Source organism: Gopherus flavomarginatus, chromosome 10 (genome assembly GCF_025201925.1).
Source record: "Gopherus flavomarginatus isolate rGopFla2 chromosome 10, rGopFla2.mat.asm, whole genome shotgun sequence".
NCBI classification, from domain to species: domain Eukaryota; kingdom Metazoa; phylum Chordata; order Testudines; family Testudinidae; genus Gopherus; species Gopherus flavomarginatus.
Window position 1 is genome coordinate 22,885,409 of NC_066626.1, and position 20,625 is coordinate 22,906,033.

The 20,625-nt window shown below is 47.9% G+C and overlaps 2 protein-coding genes across 9 annotated transcripts in view; one reads left to right on the forward strand and one right to left on the reverse strand.

Moving 5' to 3' along the window:
• The window catches only part of STRADB (STE20 related adaptor beta), a 34,915-nt gene extending 16,045 nt beyond the window's left edge, over window positions 1-18,870 (reverse strand). The window contains exons 1-4 of one of the 6 annotated variants that reach the window (XM_050916866.1): window positions 12,609-12,702; window positions 12,169-12,280; window positions 7,937-7,992; window positions 6,986-7,066 (exon numbers count right to left, since the gene is read on the reverse strand). In XM_050916866.1, coding sequence (XP_050772823.1) covers window positions 6,986-7,066; window positions 7,937-7,948 — 93 coding nt within the window. In that variant the 5' untranslated portion in view covers window positions 7,949-7,992; window positions 12,169-12,280; window positions 12,609-12,702. Of the gene's footprint in view, window positions 1-6,985; window positions 7,083-7,936; window positions 7,993-12,168; window positions 12,281-12,608; window positions 12,703-18,491; window positions 18,659-18,747 lie in introns of those variants that run through there. The other 5 variants (XM_050916867.1, XM_050916868.1, XM_050916870.1 and 2 more) reach the window with 5 other exon arrangements.
• A 185-nt stretch (window positions 18,871-19,055) lies between these two features.
• TRAK2 (trafficking kinesin protein 2) overlaps window positions 19,056-20,625 on the forward strand; it is a 65,898-nt gene continuing 64,328 nt past the window's right edge. For all 3 annotated transcript variants that reach the window (XM_050916816.1, XM_050916817.1, XM_050916819.1), the window contains exon 1: window positions 19,056-19,218. The gene's annotated coding sequence lies outside the window, so the exon portion shown is untranslated. The remainder of the gene's footprint in view (window positions 19,219-20,625) is intronic.

Below are 20,625 nucleotides of genomic sequence, written 5' to 3' on the forward strand. Positions count from 1 at the left end.
TGCATCAGTGGCTTCAGGTGAACGCACCTTCAACGTGTTGAAGCAGGTAAAGAACTATCACAGTTCAACTATGGGACAAGAGCATTTGAATGGGCTCGCCATGCTTAATATCAACTGTGACATTGCACGAAAGCTAGATTTTTTTCCTCAATAATTAGTGCATTTGCACAAAAAAAGGCTAGAAAAGCATTTGTTAAATAAAATATTCAAATTGTCTTTTTTTGGTGCCTTATTTGTTTTCATGTGTCGTCATGTTTTATTTTATTATGACTAGGGGACTCAAAAGCTGGAAGTGGCCTGGGCTTCACTGGACCTCTGAGAGGCCCTGGCTGCACTCTGCCCCTAGTCCGACCCTGGGTCGACGGACCCTGCCGAGTTCCACTTCCTCAGTGCGGAGCGCTCCGGCACCATCAGCATGAGGATCGGGGCTGAGTAAGGACAAGGACTCAGTGCACCATCCCGGCTCCATTCGTGGCTCACATGCAGCACGCAGGCACCGTTCTCAATCCCCGGTGCTGCAGAAGAAGAGGAGGCCGGTGACAAGTCATTCTTCCCCGACTAGTCTAAGGAGCCAGCCGTTGTGAGACCCAAGTTGGGCCACACTACTTCCACTCCACCAATGGTGACAGTCGCGTCGACTTCTGCCCGCATGGAGGGGCGGCTGAGTCTGGACCCCCCTCATTCACCGAGGCCGAGCTGGGAGCTACAGCTCCCTTGGACTCCGGAGGCATTTGAGGCAGCCCAAGAACTGCTCCATCTCACGGCACAGTTCTCCCCTCCTAGATGGGACAGGTCGCCGGCACTGGTTATTCCCTATGCACTTTCAAAGGGAAAGTCCGCCATGATGCTCTGTAGATCTCAAACCCTGACGCGCCACTCCCAAGCACCGGAACACACCCAGCTGCGCCGGTTCCCAAGCCCTTGGCGCAAACGGTCAGCTCCTAGAAATAATGCTCCTTCGTAGTCCTCTTTTTCAGACACCCTGGAGTCTGACTCCTATAAGTCCAATAGGAGTAGGAGCAGACGGGCACAATGGTAGCCCCCCGGCCCAATGGCCCTTTTTGGACTCCCCGGGCTTTTCATCAAAGACAAGGTCGGATCCAAGAGTCACATTCCAGGGTGACTTTGGTGGCCTTGGCTACGTTTGTAGCCCCTCCAGCACCATCGGCAGGATCAGGATAGCCTCACTGCCACCCAACACAACCATCCCAATGCCTCCAGCACAGCCTGCATTGGCCTCAGTTGTTTCAGTTCTGACATCTCCAACACTGACGACGGCCCTGGCACCGACTGCAATTCTAGTGTCAATGATGGCCTCGGCATCGGCATCACCGGTGTCAGTGTATGCAGTCCCGACACCGAGGGGTACAATACCATCCGGGTCGGCACTGGCCTAAGAAATCCAGGTGCTGCAGGACCCCTTGGGTGTGGAAGGAAGGGAGCAGTCATCCCTTACGGGGGTCTCGTCCTTGTCCTCACCAGACGAGGGGCTCACGGGCATGGCTACAGCCCCAGCCCTGGAAGACAGCAGGGTTCTACAGCAATAGCTGTGGTGGGTTACCCAGGGCCTGAGTATTCAGGCAGAGGAGGTAGTGGAGGACACAGATCCAATGGTAGACATCCTTACCCACTCCAGACCTGCACATATTGCCAAGCCTCTTACAAAAGCCATCTCTGACACTACAAAAACTTTGTGGCAGACCCCACCCACATTGCCCCCTAAGGCTAAGTGCAACAAAAGACACTACTTTGTGCCATCCAGGGGCTATGAGCATTTGTATATCCATCCCCCACCCGATTATCTCGTTGTTGATGCTGTCAACCAGCGTGAATGCCAGGGCTTCCAGGGACCCTCTTCGAAGAATCTGGAGGCAAAAAGGACTCAACTTTTACAGAAGAAAGGTCTATTCTACCGTCAGATTGCAGCTACCCGTGTGATGGCTATGGGCATAGCCCTGAGAAGGAGCTCCTGGTTCCAGGTCTTGGGCCTGCCATATGAGGTCTAACAGATTATTCAGGACCTCTCATTTGAGGGTTCAGCTCTCTTTTCCGAGAAAACAGACAAAAGGTTGCATAGCCTAAGGACTCGAGAGCTACTCTCAAATCATTGGGCCTTCATACTTCCGCTATGCAGTGGAAGCATTTTAGACCGTAACCTCCCCTGCGCTTCTACCAGCAGAACCATCAGGACAGTTCCTGGAGGAGGAACAGGAGTGGCAGGAAAAGGCCACATCTGTCATCAGGCCAGGGCTCTAGCCAATCCAAGCCATCTTCCAGCCCAAAACAGGCCTTTTTGAAGGTATGGTCAAGGACGGCACACCAGAACAAAAACTGGATTTACCTCGCCTTATCTTTTGTCCTGACTCTCCCCTTTCTACTGTGCTTCGTCCTGTATCACTTCAGACTGCTGGGTGCTCTACACAGTAGAGAGGGGATACTCCATCCAATTCTGAGCCCTCTCGCCCTTCCACCATCCTTCCCTGTCCCTCTTCAGGGATCCCTCTCACAAGCAACTCTTTATAGAGGAGGTACACTTGCTCCTTTCACTAGTGGCAGTGGAAGAGGTCCCTCAAGAGCGGAAGGGAAATGGTTTCTATCTCGGTATGTCCTAGTACCGAAAGCCAAAGGCGGGCTCAGGCCCATCCTAGACTTGCAAGAACTCAACAAGTTCATGAAGAAGCTCAAGTTCTGCATTGTCTTTTTGGCCTCCATCATCTCTTCACTGGATCCAGGAGACTGGTATGCCGCCCTTGACTTGAAGGACACATACTTTCACATAACAATAACTCAGTCCCACAGAAAATACCTCAGGATTATGGTGAACAACATCCGCTACCAGTTCACAGTTCTCCTGTTCGGCCTGTCAGCGGCACCTCGAGTATTCACCAAGTGCATGGTAGTCGTGGCCACGTTCCTGCACAAGCGACAGGTACAGGTGTTCCCATACTTCAATGACTGGCTGATCAAGGGCCAATCCAGAACTCAAGTAGAGACGCAGGTCGCCTTCATAAGAACTTCTTTTGACGAACTGAGCGTGCTACTGAACTAGGGTAAATCAATGCTGTCCCCAGTTCAGAGGATAGAATTTGTAGGGGTGGTACTGGACTCGACATATGCCAGGGCATTCCTTCAAAAAGTGAGATTTCGAGCCGTAGGTGACATTATTTGAGGTCTCGGACAGTTCACCACCACAGCATGGTACTGCCTGAAACTTCTAGGACACATGGCAGCCTGTTCTTATGTAATATAGCATACCAGATTCAGGCTTCAACCTCTTCAGTCATGGCTGGTGTCAGTTTATCGGCCAGCCCGGGACAGTTTGGACAGGACTGTAACCCTGCCTCGCCTGATACTTGACTCCCTTCTGTGGTGGCTCAACCCGCAGGTAGTGTGTGCAGGGATCCCTTTCACCAGCCCTCAGCCATCCCTCTCACTAGTGATGGATGTGTCAGACTTGGACTTGGGGGCACATTTGGGAGATGTCAGAACATACGGCTTCTGGTCTCAGGTGGATCTCACTCTCCACATCAATGTCAGAGAGCTGAGAGCAGTGCGCCTGGCATGCCAGACTTTCCAAGCACACCTAGCATGGAGATGTGTATCAGTGACAGACAACACCACGGCAATGTTTTATATCAACAAATGGGGGTGCATGCACCTCTCCCCTGTACCAGGAAGTTGTCATGCTGTGGGACTTTTGGGTAGAACACTCAATACACCTGCAAGCATCGTACCTCCCTGGAGTACAGAACGAGTTGGCAGATCATCTTGGCAGGTTGTTCCATGGCCACAAGTGGTCCCTTTGCCCGGACATCTTGAACTCAATCTTCCATCAGTGGGGTTTTCCCCAGGTAGACCTGTGTGCCATGTGATGCAACAGGAAGTGTCAACAGTTTTGTTTCTTCCTGAATCACAGCCAGGCTCCATTGCGGATGTGTTCCTCCACTATGGGGAGGCCGTCTCCTGTACGCCTTCCCATCCATCCCTCTTGATCACAAGGTGCTCCTCAGATACGAAGGGAAGAAGCTTCAGTGATTCTGATCGCTCCAGCCTGGCCCTGCCAACACTGGTACACATCACTCCTGGAAATGTCCATGGAAGCTCCACTCACCTTGCCACTCTTCCCAGACTTAGTTACTCAGGATCATGGCCGTCTTCAACATCCAAACCTAGAGCTGCTGCACGTCATGGCATGGAAGCTCCATGGCTGAACCCAATGAGTTAGGCAAGTCCTCTACCAGGGCTACTTACCTTGATAAGTGGAAGAGATTTTCAATCTGGTCAGCGCAGCATCAGTCATTCCTGACACTCGCCTCTGTGCCACTTATATAAGACTATCTCCTCCATCTCAAGCAGCAGGAACTGTCCATGTCATCACTTGGCCACAATCTCTGCCTTTCATCCAGGTGCAGAGGGCTGCTTGGTCTTTGCCAACCCTAAAGTCAGCCATTTCCTTAAAGGGCTCGACAGGCTATACCTGCTATGACAGGTTGGATCACAGAAACCCCCTTGGGAGCTGCCACCTGAAGTGCCAAGAAGACCTCTGCTCCTGCTTTCCCTGCCAGCTCGGGACCCCAGCACCCTGTCTTGCTGAGCCAGACACTCCTGTCTGCTCCAACAAAGACCCAGGGTCTGAATTACGTGACCCAAAGCTTCAGGTTTACCTGAAAGCAGATAACAGAAGTGTTCCTGTCTTTAACACTCAAATGCCCAACTCCCAATGGGGTCTAAACCCAAATAAATCCATTTTACTCTGTATAAAGCTTATACGGGGTAAACTCATAAATTGTTCACCTGCTATAACACTGAGAGAGATGCACGGCTGTTTGCTCCCCCAGGTATTAATACATACTCTGAGTTAATTAATAAGTAAAAAGTGATTTTATTAAATACAGAAAGTAAGATTTAAGTGGTTCCAAGTAATAACAGACAGAACAAAGTCAGTCACCAAGCAAAATAAAATAAAATGCACAAATCTATGTCTAATCAAACTGAACACAGATAATCTCACCCTCAGAAATGCTTCAGTAAGTTTTTTCCTCAGACTGGACACCTTCCAGCCTGGGCACAATTCCTTCCCCTGGTACAGCTCTTGTTCCAGCTCAGGTGGTAGCTAGGGGATTCTTCATAATGGCTCCTCTCTCCTCTCTTCGTTCTGTTCCACCCCTTTATATATTCTTTCCATAAGGCGGGAATCCTTTGTCCCTCTCTGGGTTTCCATCCCCTCCTTCTCAATGGAAAGACACCAGATTAAAGATGGATTCCAGTTCAGGTGACATGATCACATGTCACTGCAAGACTTCATTGCCCACTTGCCAGCACACACGTATACAGGAAGACTTACAGGTAAAACACACCCATTTGCAGACAATTGTTCTGGTTAATGGGAGTCATCTAGATTCCAAACCACCATTAACAGCCCACACTTTGCATAATTACCTCAGTTATATTTCATATGTCTAGTTTCAGATACAACAGTTGTACATTTATACAAATAGGATTATCACTCAGTAGATTATAAGCTTTGTAACGATACCTTACAAGAGAGCTTTTGCATGAAGCATATTCCAGTTACATTATATTCACTCATTATCAAATTTTTATAAAATCATACAGACCGCAGCATCACACCTGCATGTCCGGCAGCCTGTCCCAGCTTGGGACCTCAATCTGGTCCTTTCCAGACTCATGGGACCACCCTTTGAACCTTTGATGACCTGCTCCCTGCTCCATCTCTGACAAGGTAGATTTCTGGTAGCGATAACCTTAGCCAGGAGGGTGTCTGAGCTCAAGGCCCTGACTTCAGAGCCCCTTACCCTGTGTTCCTTAAGGACAAGGTCCAGCTCACACCTCACCCGGCTTTCCTCACGAAGGCTGTCTCCCAGTTTCACATCAACCAGAACATCTTCCTCCCACTGTTCTATCCTAAGTCGCACTCGTGTGGCAGGGAGCAAAGACTTCACTCATTGGATGTCTGCAGAGTGCTAGCCTTCTACATCGACAGAATGAAACTATTCCAAAACTCGGTGCAGTTATTCGTGGCAGTGGCGGATGGAATGAAAGGTCTTCCTGTCTCTTCTCAACGGATTTTGTTGTGGATCACATCCTGCATCCGGGAGTGCTACAACCTGGCAAGGGTGCCTGCTCCTTCAATCACTGCGCACTCCACCAGCGCTCAGGCCTCTTCAATGGCGTTCCTGCTGCAGGATCCCACCGAGAACCTGCAGAGCAGTGACGTGATCCTCCATACACACTTTCACCACGCACTATGCGATCACCCAGCAGGCCAGAGACTATACGGCTTGTGGAAGAGTGGTGCTCCAATCAGTGGACGACTCTGACCCCACCTCCTGAACATGGGCTTGTGAGTCACCTGATTGGAATGGACATGAACAAGCACTCGAAGAAAAAAGTTACTCACCTTCTCGTAACTGTTGTTCTTTGAGATGTGTTGTTCATGTCCATTCCAATACCCATCCTCATACCCTTCTGTCAGAGTAGACAACAAGAGGGAACTGAGGGGGTGGCGGGTTGGCAGGACTCTATATTGAGTGCCATAAAGTTACGACTCCAAAGGGTGCCCAGACCAACCCGACAAATGCTGCTATGGGAAAATCTTCTGGCTACCATGCACATACGCGCGTACACACCTGATTGGAATGGACATGAACAACACATTTCGAAGAACAACAGTTACAAGAAGGTAACCGTTTTTTTTCTATCACAGTATGAGATTTGGTGACATTGTCCATTCAGAATTTTTCTAGTACAGATTGAAGAGTAATGCATGCAGCTTTAGATGTAAGAAAAATTTGATTAGAAAATACTACATATTCTACCCACAACCTTACCAAGTTAACATTGCAATAGTAAGCTTAATCTTTGGAAATTCCTGATGTACAGTGCTTGATATTTCTCAGCCTTACATTTTTTTTTCCATTTAATTTTGCAGGTTAACTCTTAAATCAATTTGGATTCTTCTTACCAAGTACTGATGGATGCTATTTTCTGATTGCTTTTCTTGTCTGATTGATTCAACTGTTGTCCGCAGAATACAGGAACAATCCTTGAAATACATAATACTGTATCAGTAAGTGAACTGCAATGGATGTACTGTAATCAATAGAGTATTACGGGGTGGGAGATGTTACCCAAAGCCATGTTCCAGTTATCCAGGACTTCATCAAAAAGAATCTTTGTGCACATCATTTTAGTGCAGGGTCCCCAAACTTTTTTGCTTATGCTAACGTCTCTTACCTGGTTTTCCCCGCCCCCAGGAGCTGGGGCTGGGAGAGGGGCCAGAGCCATGGTGGAGAGCCAGGGCAGGGCCCCACTTGGGGCCAGGAGCAGAGCCAGGGGCAGATCGAGGTTGTGTGGCACTCCCTCCCCACTCCATAAGAGGGCTGGCCTGGGCCCCGCCATAACCTCCCAACGTTCTTCCATGCCCCACAGTTTGGGACCATAGTCTCTTGACATAAGTAAACCAGGAATAGAGAGGTGGAAGAGTTCCCCTGAGAACAGTAGCACTTAAGGGCCCAATGCAATTGCCCTCTTCCATGATATTTTTATCTTCTTCTAGGACCTACCTTTCAGAGTGGAGGAATACATTGTATAAAATTCCAAAGCTGTTTAAGGTTTTTCTTAATTTTAATATTAATGAGCCCCATTCTAATAAGAGTGAGCACCAACACTCTAATCAGCTCTCTGAACTATTCTGTGGTGCTAGAAGAGAAACTCACACTCTCCTGAACCCTTTGCTAGCATCTACATTAGGAATTTGTTATTGTTTACTGCTAGAATCCCTTGAATGGAGTTTTCCCTCAGCAAATAGCAAGAAATTTCACTAGAAGTTTTATTTCATGATACATGATTGAATTACAAGGTGCAACTGTCAAAAACTATGACATAAAATAAACCATATTAAATGTATACTTACCAAACAAGACATGGAACTGCTTTAGTTCAGGGAAAGGTCATGCACACCCATTTATCCTAAAAATAAAATATTACAGTAATATCAATGATAAAAGGAAGTATTTAGTCATACAATGCACAGTCAACCTGTGGTACTCTTTGCCAGAGGATGTTGTGAAGACCAAGACTATAACAGGTTTCAAAAAAAAAAACTAGATAAGTTCATGAAGGATAGGTCCATCAATGGCTATTAGAAGCGCTCCTATCCTGTTTGCCAGATGCTGGGAATGGGCAACAGGGGATGGATCACTTGAGGATTACCTGTTCTGTTCATTCCCTCTGGGGCATCTGGCATTGGGCACTGTCAGAAGACAGGATACTGGACTAAATGGACCATTGGTCTGACCTAGCATAGTTGTTCTTATCTCAACCCATGACCCAATATTGCAATAAAATCCTAATCTAAATGTCAGTCTTTCCTCTTAATCACAAACTACAGGAAGTCCAACATTTTACAAAAGTGTCACCAAAGCATCCTCCTCTGCTACTAATTCTGTCAGTAAGTACATAATGGTGAAAGCTTATAGTATGAAAGCGAGTGACTTGCTTACTCTCACCAAAGTTTCTGGACACTAGTCTTAAACAGTTTATAATGGCACTGGTCAGACATACTCATTTGTCTCATATAGGCAACCTTATCTTATAAGCAGTTCCCCCCTTCTAACTCATGTATTTGGAGTCATTCTTTGAACAGGTAGCTTAATTACCTACAAATCAACTACAAGAACAGAGACTGAAATAGAAAGAATGGATTCATGGATCATTGACAGTGTGTAGGGAAGAAAAGCACATTGTTATTCCAGTAGAAAGGAGCACAGCTGTGCTAATCAAGTTCCAGCTACGGACAGCGGACTTTGCACTCAAGAAAAGCAAGCAAAACTGCATTTCAGAAGTTAACGGAGAGGACAAAACTGTTGTTAGACCCAGTTAGGAAAAAAAGGCATCCCAGGCGGGTATACAATCACTTCACTGTACCCTACTTCAGGTTAAATGACATCATAATTTAAAAGGAAATTAAGCATTCACCACCAACTCTCATACCCAGAAAAAAAATTAGGCTATTGGAGTTCTTTGAAAAATCTGAAAACATGAAAAAAGAGAAGTACAATTATACCACCTCCAGCTGAAACCTATTCAAGTTGATGAATTGCCACACTGGGACTAGTAGAATGACTTTAGCACATGTTATTTTTCTACCTTTCTGTTATTCTTAGCCAAGTTGCTGACTATTGGCCTACTAGAATATGTAGTTCCATTTTGATGTGTAATAATTGAGTACAGAGAAACAGCATGTCATGGGTAGTATAAAGATGCTCATTCTGTAGTGTGGTAACACCCCATTGAATAGTGAGAGCTGTTGATTATCTATTACTGTATGTTTCTCTAAACAAAAGCTCACTGTTATAATTATTGTGTTGTCCCTGATACTTACTTGGCATAGATTTGTAAACCTGTTAAAATGTCCTAAACAAATATTCTTTTAAAAATCAGGTGGAGATTCCTTGAAAGATCATAATCTAATTACTAGTTACCAGCTCATTTCCCCCCCAAAATTATCACTAACCACCAATCATTGGCTCTTGAATTTACATTATAAGATCAGATCCATGGAGAGATTTTCAAAAAGGCACCAAAGAAATAATCGTGAGTATCCTTGAAACACATGAGTATTTTTTGGTAAATCCTCTAATTTTTCCAGAAACACTTAGTGAGATGCCACTATTTTATCATCTACATGGTAATTATTTCTACAGATTCCTCTCGGCCAAGTTGAAATTAATAAAGAACATTTGGAATCATGCATGATGGAGTGCATCTTTGACATATACCCATTCTCACTATTGTGATCCTAATTTTGTTCCCTACTCCAAGCTCAAGAGCTGCTGCTCCTCCTCCCGCCCCAGTTTTTTTTAGGATGGATCATCTGCTGTAGTTTGTTTGTTTTCCTTTGATCAACCCTTTGCTCTAATAGAGATTTTTCCATTTTCTCCTTGACCTTAAGAACAAATTAATGGCCATATGAAGTCAGACCAATGGTCCTTCTAGCCCAGTATCCAGTGCCAGATGCTTCAGAGGGAATGAACAGGGCAATTATGAAATGATCCATCCCCACGTCATCCAATCCCAGCTTCTGGCACTCAGAAGTTTAGGGACACCCAGAACATGGGGTTGCATCCCTGACCATTTTGGCTTCCTATGGCCCCGGGGGGTGCTCAACCAGTGGCGTAGCCAGGTGGAACGAACAGGGGAAGCGATCACCAAAAAAGGTGCCACCCGCTGCGGCGCTTTTACTCACGGGGCGGTGCTCTGGGTCTTCGGCGGTGGGTTCTTCAGTTCCGCTGAACACACCCGGAGCGAGCGAAGGACCCACCGCTGAAGTGCTGCCGAAGACCCGGAGCACTGTCTGGTGAGTAAAAATTAAAAAGGTGCCAAGAAATTGAAACAGGTGCCACTTGTGCTCAGTGGGAGAGCGGCCGCTGTCCCACTCCCCCCCCAGCTACACTACTGTGCTCAACCCCTCCCACTTTGCCCAAGGCCCTGCCCCCACCCTATCCCTTCCCACCTCCACTGCATGCACTGCCCCACCCCTTCTCCCAAGGCCCCTCTCCTTCCCACCCAGTTCTGCTCCCTTCCCTGAGCATGCCCTGTCCTTGCTCCTCCCTCTCCCGGCGCCTCCTGTATGCCATGAAACAGCTCATCGCAGTATGCAGGAGGTGCTGGGAAAGAGAGGGAGGAGCTGATCAGCGGGGCGGCGGATGAGCAGGAGTGCGGGGGGAGGGAGCAGAGCTGCCTGCCAGTAGGTGCTAAGCACCTGCTAACTTTTGTATGCGGCTGCTCCAGCCCTGGAGCATCCACAGAGTCAGTCCCTTGATTGATAGACCTATCCTCCATGAACTTATGTAACTCTTTTTTGAACCCAGTTATACTTTTGGCCTTTGCAACATCCCCCAGCAACAAGTTCCACTGATCAACTGTGTATTGTGTGAAGAAGTACCTCTTTGTTTGCTGTAAACCTGCTGCCTGTTAATTTCATTGGCTGACCCCAGGTTCTTTTGTTATATGAAGGGGTAAATAACACTTCCCTATTCACTTTCACCACACCATTCATGATTTTTAGATCTCTCATATATCCCCTTTGTTGTCTCTGGCCATGTCTACATCTAAAATTTTGCAGCGCTGGTTGTTACAGCTGTATTAGTACAGCTGTATAGGGCCAGCGCTGCAGAGTGGCCACACTTACAGCAACCAGCGCTGCAAGTGGTGTTAGATGTGGCCACACTGCAGCGCTGTTGGGCGGCTTCAAGGGGTTTCGGGGAACGCGAGAGCAAACCGGGGAAGGAGACCAGCTTCGCCGCGGTTTGCTCTCGCGTTCCGCGAACCACCCTGCAAACCGCAGGGAAGGAGACCTGCTTGCTCGGGTTCGGGGAACGCGAGAGCAAACCGGGAAAGGAGACCAGCTTCGCCGCGGTTTGCTCTCGCGTTCCGCGAACCGCCGTGCAAACCGCAGGGAAGGAGACCTGCTTGTTCGGGGAACGCGAGAGCAAACCGCGGCGAAGCTGGTCTCCTTCCCCGGTTTGCTCTCGCGTTCCCCGAACCGCCGAAAAGCGCTGGTAAGTGTCTATACTTGATTACCAGCGCTGGATCACCAGCGCTGGATCCTCTACACCCGAGACAAAACGGGAGTACGGCCAGCGCTGCAAACAGGGAGTTGCAGCGCTGGTGGTGCCCTGCAGATGTGTACACCTCCTAAGTTGCAGCGCTGTAACTCCCTCACCAGCGCTGCAACTTTCTGATGTAGACAAGCCCTCTTTTCCAAGCTGAACAGTCCTCGTCTTTTAAATCTCTCCTCACATGGAAGCTGTTCCATACCTTTAACATTTTTGTTATTCTTCTCTATACTTTTTTCAATTCTAATATATCTTTTCTGAGATGGGGCAACCAGAACTGCACACCATATTCAAAGTGTGGGTGTACTATAGATTTATTTAGTGGTATTATGATATTTTCTGTCTTATCTATCCCTTCCCTATTGGTTCCTGACATTGTGTTAGGTTTTTTTACTCCTGCTGCACACTAAGCAGATGTTTTCAGAGAACTATCCAGTGACTCCAAGATTTCTTTTCTGAGTGGTAATAGCTAGTTTAGACCCATCATTTGTACGTCTAGTTGAGATTGTTTTCCAATATGCATTACTTTGCAGTTATTAACATTGAATTTCTTCTGCCATTTTGTTGTCTAGTCATCCAGTTTTCTGAGATCCCTTTGTAACTCTTCGCAGTTTGTTTTGTTCTCCTTGGTTGTCAGGCTTGAAATAAAATGATATTACCGACATAGTTATGTTTTAATCATATGCAGGAATAACCCTTAGCAAAGCAACCCACCATTAGTAAAAGTGTTGAAGAAACACAAAATATATCAGGTAACTACTCAGTTCTAAGGGTCTTTGTTTTTATTATATATCATTTAATTTGGTCAAACTTTAAGGTACTTATTTGGCCCCCATTACCATAGTATCTGAGCATCTCATTATCGTTAATATCTTCATCCTCAACATCCTTGTGGAGGTAGCTAAGTGCTATTATCCCATTTTATAAATGAGGAATGGAGGTAGAGAGAGAAACTAAGTGACTTACCCAAGGTCCCACAAGAAATCTGTGGCAGAGCAGGGAGTTGAATCCACATCTCCCAAGTCCCAGACCAGCATACTAACCCCTGGATCATCTTTCCTCTCCGAGTTGGGAAAAATATATGCTATTCTGTTCTATCAGAAATAAACTCTGTAGTTTGCAACATGAAACCACAATAGGAGAATGAATTTGTGAAATATAGTCATTAGGACCTACCTTAATTGTTAAAGTAAGTTTATTACACAGATACAATAAAAGTACAAAGTTAACATATCTACCTATAATTCAAGTTTGCCAAGCAGGTAAAGCTATGTAAGGAATATCTTCCTATTAATTCTTTTTGCACTTTTATAATTCTCAGCATTTTCCTCTGTTCAGGAATACTTTGTGGATCATGTCACTACAGTCTATATTTCCAAGCAAGAGTATCAGATGCTTCCTAAAAGGAGGTGGGGGGCAGCACTGGCACCCAAACCGTGGTATAGCCCTCCCACTTTTAAAAGTGATGGGGCCCTGGCTCCTCCATTCCAGCACCCCCTTTCCAAATCTCTCTTTTTATTTGTTTTGCTATCTAGCCTTTGTTGTTCTAAACCTGTGGATTGTACAGGAGTGGTAAGCAAATGGATTAACACACTTCTCCCAGGTTTCACATCCAAAGGGAATGATTAAGTGACATCTCCATCTAAGAGGATGCCTTTGGGAAACCCAGTACCTGTACAGGCTCTGAATGTGCACAGCCTATTGTAACCCATTATTACCAACAACAGTGGGCTATAGCTCATTGATTATTTTGACATTTAGGATGATATCAATAGTCCTCAGTTATACTATTTTGAGGGGGTTTGTTTTGTTTTTTAAATAAGAACCAAACCTCTGTGATGTGAAGTATCAGAGCACATGTAAGAGGTCTACTCCCATGAAGCATCTTAAAGGAGGATCATCTTCCAGTTGCCCTTGTTAAACTCCATTTATCAGTTTCCTCAGCAACAGTATCATTGACAGAGGGTTGTACTTAGTGAGTCACATTAATATTTCTTTTCAAAGCACACTGGGCCAAGTTTATACCCAATGAAGCTCCACTGACTTGAATAAAATTACACTGAGTTAGAGATGCACTTTCTGGCAGCGCAATCTAAACTGAAATTCAGTGAGAGGATATAATTAGAGACTATAGCATACTCCCACATTTTAAAACATAAGCCAGTTTTATTTTTGCTACTGCATCTTAATTCCAAACTTTAAAGCAGTAGTGATACTGAGTGTAGGATGATTTTATAGGCAACAGTGAGGGGGGAAAACTCAAAACTTTCCTTTGGCAAAGCAAGCCAGGGGACTTCAAACTGATTGCTGCTATGTTTCTGTTATCTTTGTCTATTTAAATTCACTTGGCAAGATATTTTGACATAAAATGATTAATGAGAAATGCAAAATTGTTTTGCTGTCTACCCCCACCCTTCTACCTGGGTATGTCTGTTCCTTGCTAGAAGGGAAAGCATTGATCTTTCTGTTTATGTCACAAACTTCTGGCTTTCCTCCAGGCAAACTCCTGAAGTTACCATGTACAGACTGAGTGTACACAAGTGCCTGCAATGCATAGTTACGTATAATAAAAAATAGACATGGGATTTAACTCAGCACAGCTTAAGGACTCCAGATGTGAACAATAAATAAACAAACAAACAAACATTTAGAATTCCATGAATTTATTACTTCAAGAAACTTTATTAAATATAGCCTGGCCAAATGGTGGGACAATTTGTGAAAAAGACAGCACTGCCAACATGCTTACAGAAACCCCTCCAAACCCAAACAGCCAGGAAGTTTTGTATAAACACATATGATAGACTCTCATTTTCTCTTGAACTCATCTAATTAAACTGTGACTGATGTAGCTGAAGTCTGGAAGAAGGATTGCCTTAACCATGAAACCCTGCGTGGGAAATCTGAGTTTTAGTGTTCTGTCACAGATTTCCATTGGGAGTTTAGGCAAATCACCTGGGGCCTGATTCTCAAAGATGCTGACCCATCACGCACAACTCCAGCTCATGTTGTGGGTCCTTGGCACCCTCTGAAAAGTAGGCCCCTAATTTCTCTGACTGTACGCTGGGAGAGGTGGCAGCGCTTGTGTAACCCACACAGCTCCTGGGTGTGGTGCTCTGTCCCATCTAGTGGTACCGAGACCACTTAGAAAGAGATTAATTATAGAAGATTAGGGTTGGAAGAGACCTCAGGAGATCATCTAGTCCAACACCCTGCTCAAAGTAGGACTAATCCCAACTAAATCATCCCAGGCAGGGTTCTGTCAAGCCCAGCCTTAAAAACCTCTAAGGATGGAGATTCCACCACCTCCCTAGATAACCCATTCCAGTGCTTCACCACCCTCCTAGTGAAATGGATATTAGGAAAAACTAACCTAGACCTCCCCCACTGCAGTTTGAGACCATTGCTCCTTGTTCTGTCATCTGCCTGCACTGAGAACAGCCTCGCTCCATCTTCTCTGGAACCCCATTTCAGGTAGCTGAAGGTTGCTATCAAATCCCCCCTCCCTCCTCTCTTCTGCAGACTAAATAAACCCAGTTCCTTCAGCCTCTCCTCATAAGTCATGTGCCCCAGACCCCTAATCATTTTCATTGCCTTCCACTGGACTCTTTCCAATTTGTCCATATTCACTCTGTAGTGGGGGGCCCAAAACTGGACACAATACTCCAGATGTGGTGTCACCAGTCTGAATAAAGAGAAATAATCACTTCCCTCGATCTGCTACCAGTGCTCCTACTAATACAGTCCAATATGCCATTAGCCTTCTTGGCAACAAGGGCACACTGTTGACTCATATCCAGCTTCTCGTCCACTATAATCTCCAGGTCCTTTTCTGCAGAACAGCCGCTTAGTCAGTCAGTCCCCAGCCTGTATGCATGGGATTCTTCCATCCTAAGTGCAGTTCTCTGCACTTGTTCTTGTTGAACCTCATCAGATTTCTTTCAGCCCAATCCTCCAATTTGTTTAGGTCACCCTGGGCCCTATCCCTTCCCTAAAGCATATCTACCTCTCCTCCCATCTTAGTCTCATCCGCAAACTTGCTGAGGGTGCAGTCCATCCCATCATCCAGATCATTAATGAACATGTTGAACAAAACTGGCCCCAGGACAGACCCTTGGGGCACTCCTCTTGATACTAGCTGCCAATTAGACATCGAGCCGTTGATCACTACCTGTTGAGCCCAACAATCTAGCCAGCTTTCTAACCACCTGATAGTCCATTCATCCAATCCATATTTTTAACTTGCTCTCAAGAATACTGTGGGAGACCGTATCAAAAGCTTTGCTAAAGTCAATATATATCACATCCACTGCTTTCTCCATATCCACAGAGCCAGTTATCTCATCACAGAAGGCAATCAGGTTGGTCAGGCATGACTTGCCATTGGTGAAGCCACGTTGACTGTTCCTGATCACCTTCCTCTTCTCCAACTGCTTTTAAATGGATTCCTTGAGGACCTGCTCCATGATTTTTCCAGGGACTGAGATGAGGCTCACCGCTCTGTAGTTCCCTGGATTCTCCTTCTTCCCCTTTTTAAAAGATGGGCACCATGCTTGCCTTTTTCCAATTGTACACCTCCCCCCCATCCCGATTACCAAGCGTTTTCAGAGATAATGGCCAATGGCTCTGCAGTCACATCAGCCAACTCCCTCAGCACCCTCGGATGCATTAGATCTGTACCAATGGACTTGTGCATGTCCAATTTTTCTAAATAGCCCTTAACTTGTTCTTTCCCCGCTGAGGGCTGCTCACCTCCTCCCCAAACTGTGCTGCCCAGTGCAGCAGTCTGGGAGCTCACCTTGTCTGTAAAGACCGAGGCAAAAAAATCATTGAGTACTTCAGCTTTTTCTGCATCATCTGTCACTAGGTTGCCTCCCCCATTCAGCAAGGGTCACACTTTGCCTGACCTTCTTCTTGTTATCCTTCACATCCCTTGCTAGCTGCAACTCCAATGGTGCTTTGGCCTTCTGATTACACCCCTGCATACTTGAGCAATATTTTTATACTCCTCCCTAGTCATCTGTCCAAGTTTCTACTTCTTGTAAGTTTCCTTTATGTAAGCTCACCAAAGATTTCTCTGTTAAGCCAAGCTGGTCACCTGCCATATTTGCTATTCTTTCTGCACATCGGGATGGTTTGTTCCTGCACCCTCAATATGGCTTCTTTAAAATACAGCCAGCTCTCCTAGATTCCATTCCCTCTCATATTAGCCTCCCAGGGGATCCTGCCCATCAATTCCCTGAGGAAGTCAAAGTCTGCTTTTCTGAAGTCGAGGGTCTGTATTCTGCTGCTCTCCTTTTTTCCTTTTGTACGGATCTTGATCCTGACCATCCAGTGCTTCCCAACCTTGACCAAGCTGCTGCCCAGGTTGCCACCCAGTTCTACTTCCCCTACCAATTCTTCCCTGTTTGTGAGCAGCAGGTCAAGAGGAGAACGGCACCTAGTTGGTTCCTCCAGCACTTTCACCAGGAAGTTGACCCCAACTCTCTCCAAAAACGTCCTGGATTGTCTGTGCACTGCTGTATTGCTCTCCCAGCAGATGTCAGGGTCATTGAAGTCCCCCATGAGAACCTGGGCCTCTGATCTGGAAACTTCTGTTAGTTGTCCGAAGAAAGCCTCGTCAACCTCATGCCCCCGGTCTGGCTGTCTATAGCAGATGCCCACCATGACATCACCCCTCTTGCTCTCGCCTCTAAACTTAACCCAAAGACTCTCAACAGGCTTTTCTCCAGTTTCATACTGGAGCTCTGAGCAATCATGCTGCTCCCTTACATGCAGTGCAACTCCTCCACCTGTCCTTCCTGAGCAGTTTATACCCATCCATGACAGTGCTGCAGTCATGTGAATTACCCCACCAAGTCCCTGTTATTCCAATCACATCATAGTTCCTTGACTGTGCCAGAACTTCAATTCTTCCTGCTTATTTCCCAGGCTTCTTGCATTCGTGTACAGGCACCTAATATTGCCCTACTTTCTCAGTATGAATGAGGAGACCTCTGCTGTGGCACCCTCCTCCTTGCATTTCCTTCCGGTATCCCACTTCCCCACTTACCTCTGGGCTCAAGTCACCATCCCCTGGTGAACCTAGTTTAAAGCCCTACTTACTAGGCACTGCCCGCTAACCACTCCCCCGCTCCTCACAACAGACCTGGCACTGCCCCACCCTATCTGGCCACTCCCACACACCAGCAGACCCAGCACTGCCCGTCCCACTACTCCCCCACCCATCTACCCAGTGGACCTGGCACCACCCGTCCCACTACTCCCCCCCAACCCCATTAGGATGACCAGATCACAACAGTAAAATATTAGGACACACTGGGGTGCTGTCAGCCCTGCCAACAGTTCAACCCCACTTCTCCCAGACTCCGCCTCATTCTGCCCCAGGTCCCACATCCTCCCCACTTCCCCCCCCCCCCATGCCCTTCCTCACCCCCTGGCCCATGCTGGCTTGTTGCATCCCTCTGCAGTCCCCTACCCACCACTCGCCTCCTCCCACCCCCCACCCCCCCCCCACTGGCCAGCCACTCACCTCCCCCTCCTACCACTGGCTCGCCACTTGCCCTATGGTGCTGACTTCCCCTCCCCGCCGGTATACTGCCCTTGCCCCACCCCCATTCCACTCCTTTCCCCCCCAAGTCCCTAACCCTGCCTGGCCTTTTCTCCACCTCCTCCCCTGAGCGCGCTGCATCCCCGCTCCTCCCTCCCAGAAAGTCTATGGCCACCAAACAGCTGTTAGGCAGCAGAAGCTCAGGGAGAGGAGCACGGACACAGTGCACTTGGGGGGGGGAGCTTGGCTGCCCCAGAGCACCCACGGAGTCGGTGCCTCCCTCTCGCTCACCTCCTAACCTGAACATCAGAACAACTGGGGTCCTGATCGTACATCCATCGGGACAAAGGGTTAAATACTGGGACAGTCCCGATTTTATCAGGACAGCTGGTCGCTCTACCCCGTCCCGCCTCGCGGACCCAGCACCACCCACCCCCTCAACCGCTACAGCACGGTCGGTACCGGCCTCAGGACCGCCACAGGCAGGCCCCGCCCGGCGTACAGCTCCCTACTGCCCCCTCTCACCGCGCCCCCGTGACTCCCTCCTCCTCTCACCTCAGCGCGGCCGGGGCCGCGGAGGGGGCCCACCAGCCCCTCCCCCGCTGCCAGTGTAACGGCCTCCCGGCCCGGGCCAGCACGGAGCCAGAGCCCCTCTCCTCCTTCCGCTCGGCGACAGCCTCAAACTTTGAGCCCCGCCCCGCGTCCCAGCCGAGTCCAGCGCCGAGCGGCGGCTCCCGGGCGAGACTACAAGCCCCAGGCTGCCACGCGGCCCCAAGCACGCGCTGGGAGTCGTAGTCTCCATCGCGAGCCTCGGCCGTTGCATGCCGGGATTTGTAGGCCCCGGGGTGGCCTGAGGGAGAGTTCGGTCGCTCTGTTATGACGCAAAGCAACGATCATCACCGTCTTCCTTCCTCTCTGCTGGCCCGCGGGTCGCGAGCCCTGCTCCCGGGGAGCGGCTGAGGCTGTTCTCTGGCTAGCGGAGGCGGCTGGAAGCGCCAGCAAGGAGGGAACCCCGCCCCGGAGCGGGTAAGTGGGGCCCGGGCTGCTCACCGCTCCCCATGATCCCCCCGTTCACCGTGATCCCCGCCCTGGTCCTTCAGCCCCCTCCATCTCCGCCGCCAGCTCTCCAGCCAGCGGTCTCCTGACCCCGCCCTTCACCGCCTGGTCCTTCAGCCCCCTCCATCTGTCCCGCCCGCCCTCCAGCCAGCGGTCTCCTGACCCCGCCCTCCATCCCCCTGGTCCTTCAGCCCCCTCCTGCTCTCAGATCTTCAGCTCTCCCCGTCTCCTCTATCTCGCCCCCTCGTCCTTCCCCCCTTCACTCTCCCGCTCCCTCATCCCCCCTACTGCCCCCAGTCAGCTCCAGCCCGCTTCCGGTCACCTCCACCTCTAACCCAGTCACCTCCCTCTCCCTGGTCTTTCAAACCCACCCCCCTTTAACCCCAACCCCCAGTCATCTCCACTCCCCATCCAGTCACTTTCATCCTCCTGGTCCCCCTTTATTCACCATCACATCCTTGTTAACTGAAAACAATGGGCCTGTTTCTTTTCTGAGTGACACCCATGGAATGAATCCCCAGTTATGTGACTGAGATAAATCCGTGCAGGATCAAGGATGAGTTTTCTCCAGCCCTGCTATGGAAGTATGATTGCTGGGACAGATATGGTACAGGGAGGAATGGGACTCCCTTCCCATTTGTGGAGGAGGTGGGTGGGGGGGAAGAGTTGTACTAAATTGGAAGAAGCATTTCATAAACCTGTTCTCTTAATAGTCGCAAGTAGGGCTTCCAAGAGGTGTGTGTGTGTGGGAAGGAGTAGTTACTCTTTGGTTTTTTAACACCCTTTCCTTTCCTCTGTTGATGATTCAAAATGCAGATTGCTAACGTATTAACAGATTAGAGTATGGCTAAGGTGTATTAATTATTTATTAGTTTCTGAATAATAAGTAATGACAGGTTTCAGAGCGCAGCCATATTAGTCTGTATCCGCAAAAAGAACAGGAGTACTTGTGGCACCTTAGAGACTAACAAATTTATTTGAGCATAAGCTTTCGTGGGCTACAGCCCACTTCATTGGATGCATAGAATGGAACATATAGTGAGGAGATATATATACACATACAGAGAACATGAAAAGGTGGGAGGCTAATGTGTGTAATGGCTCATGGTGTACATTATACATTGGCCAAACTGGACAGGCTCTACACAAAAGAATAAATGGACACAAATCTGACATCAGGAATCATAACAGTAAAAAACCAGTAGAACACTTCAAGCTCTCTGGCTACTCAGTAACAGACTTAAAAGTGGCAATTTTGCAACAGAAAAGCTTCAGAAACAGACTCCAATGAGAAACTGCTGAACTTGAATTAATATGCAAATTAGACACCATCAGCTTAGGCCTGAATAGAGACTGGTAATGGCTGAGCCATTACAC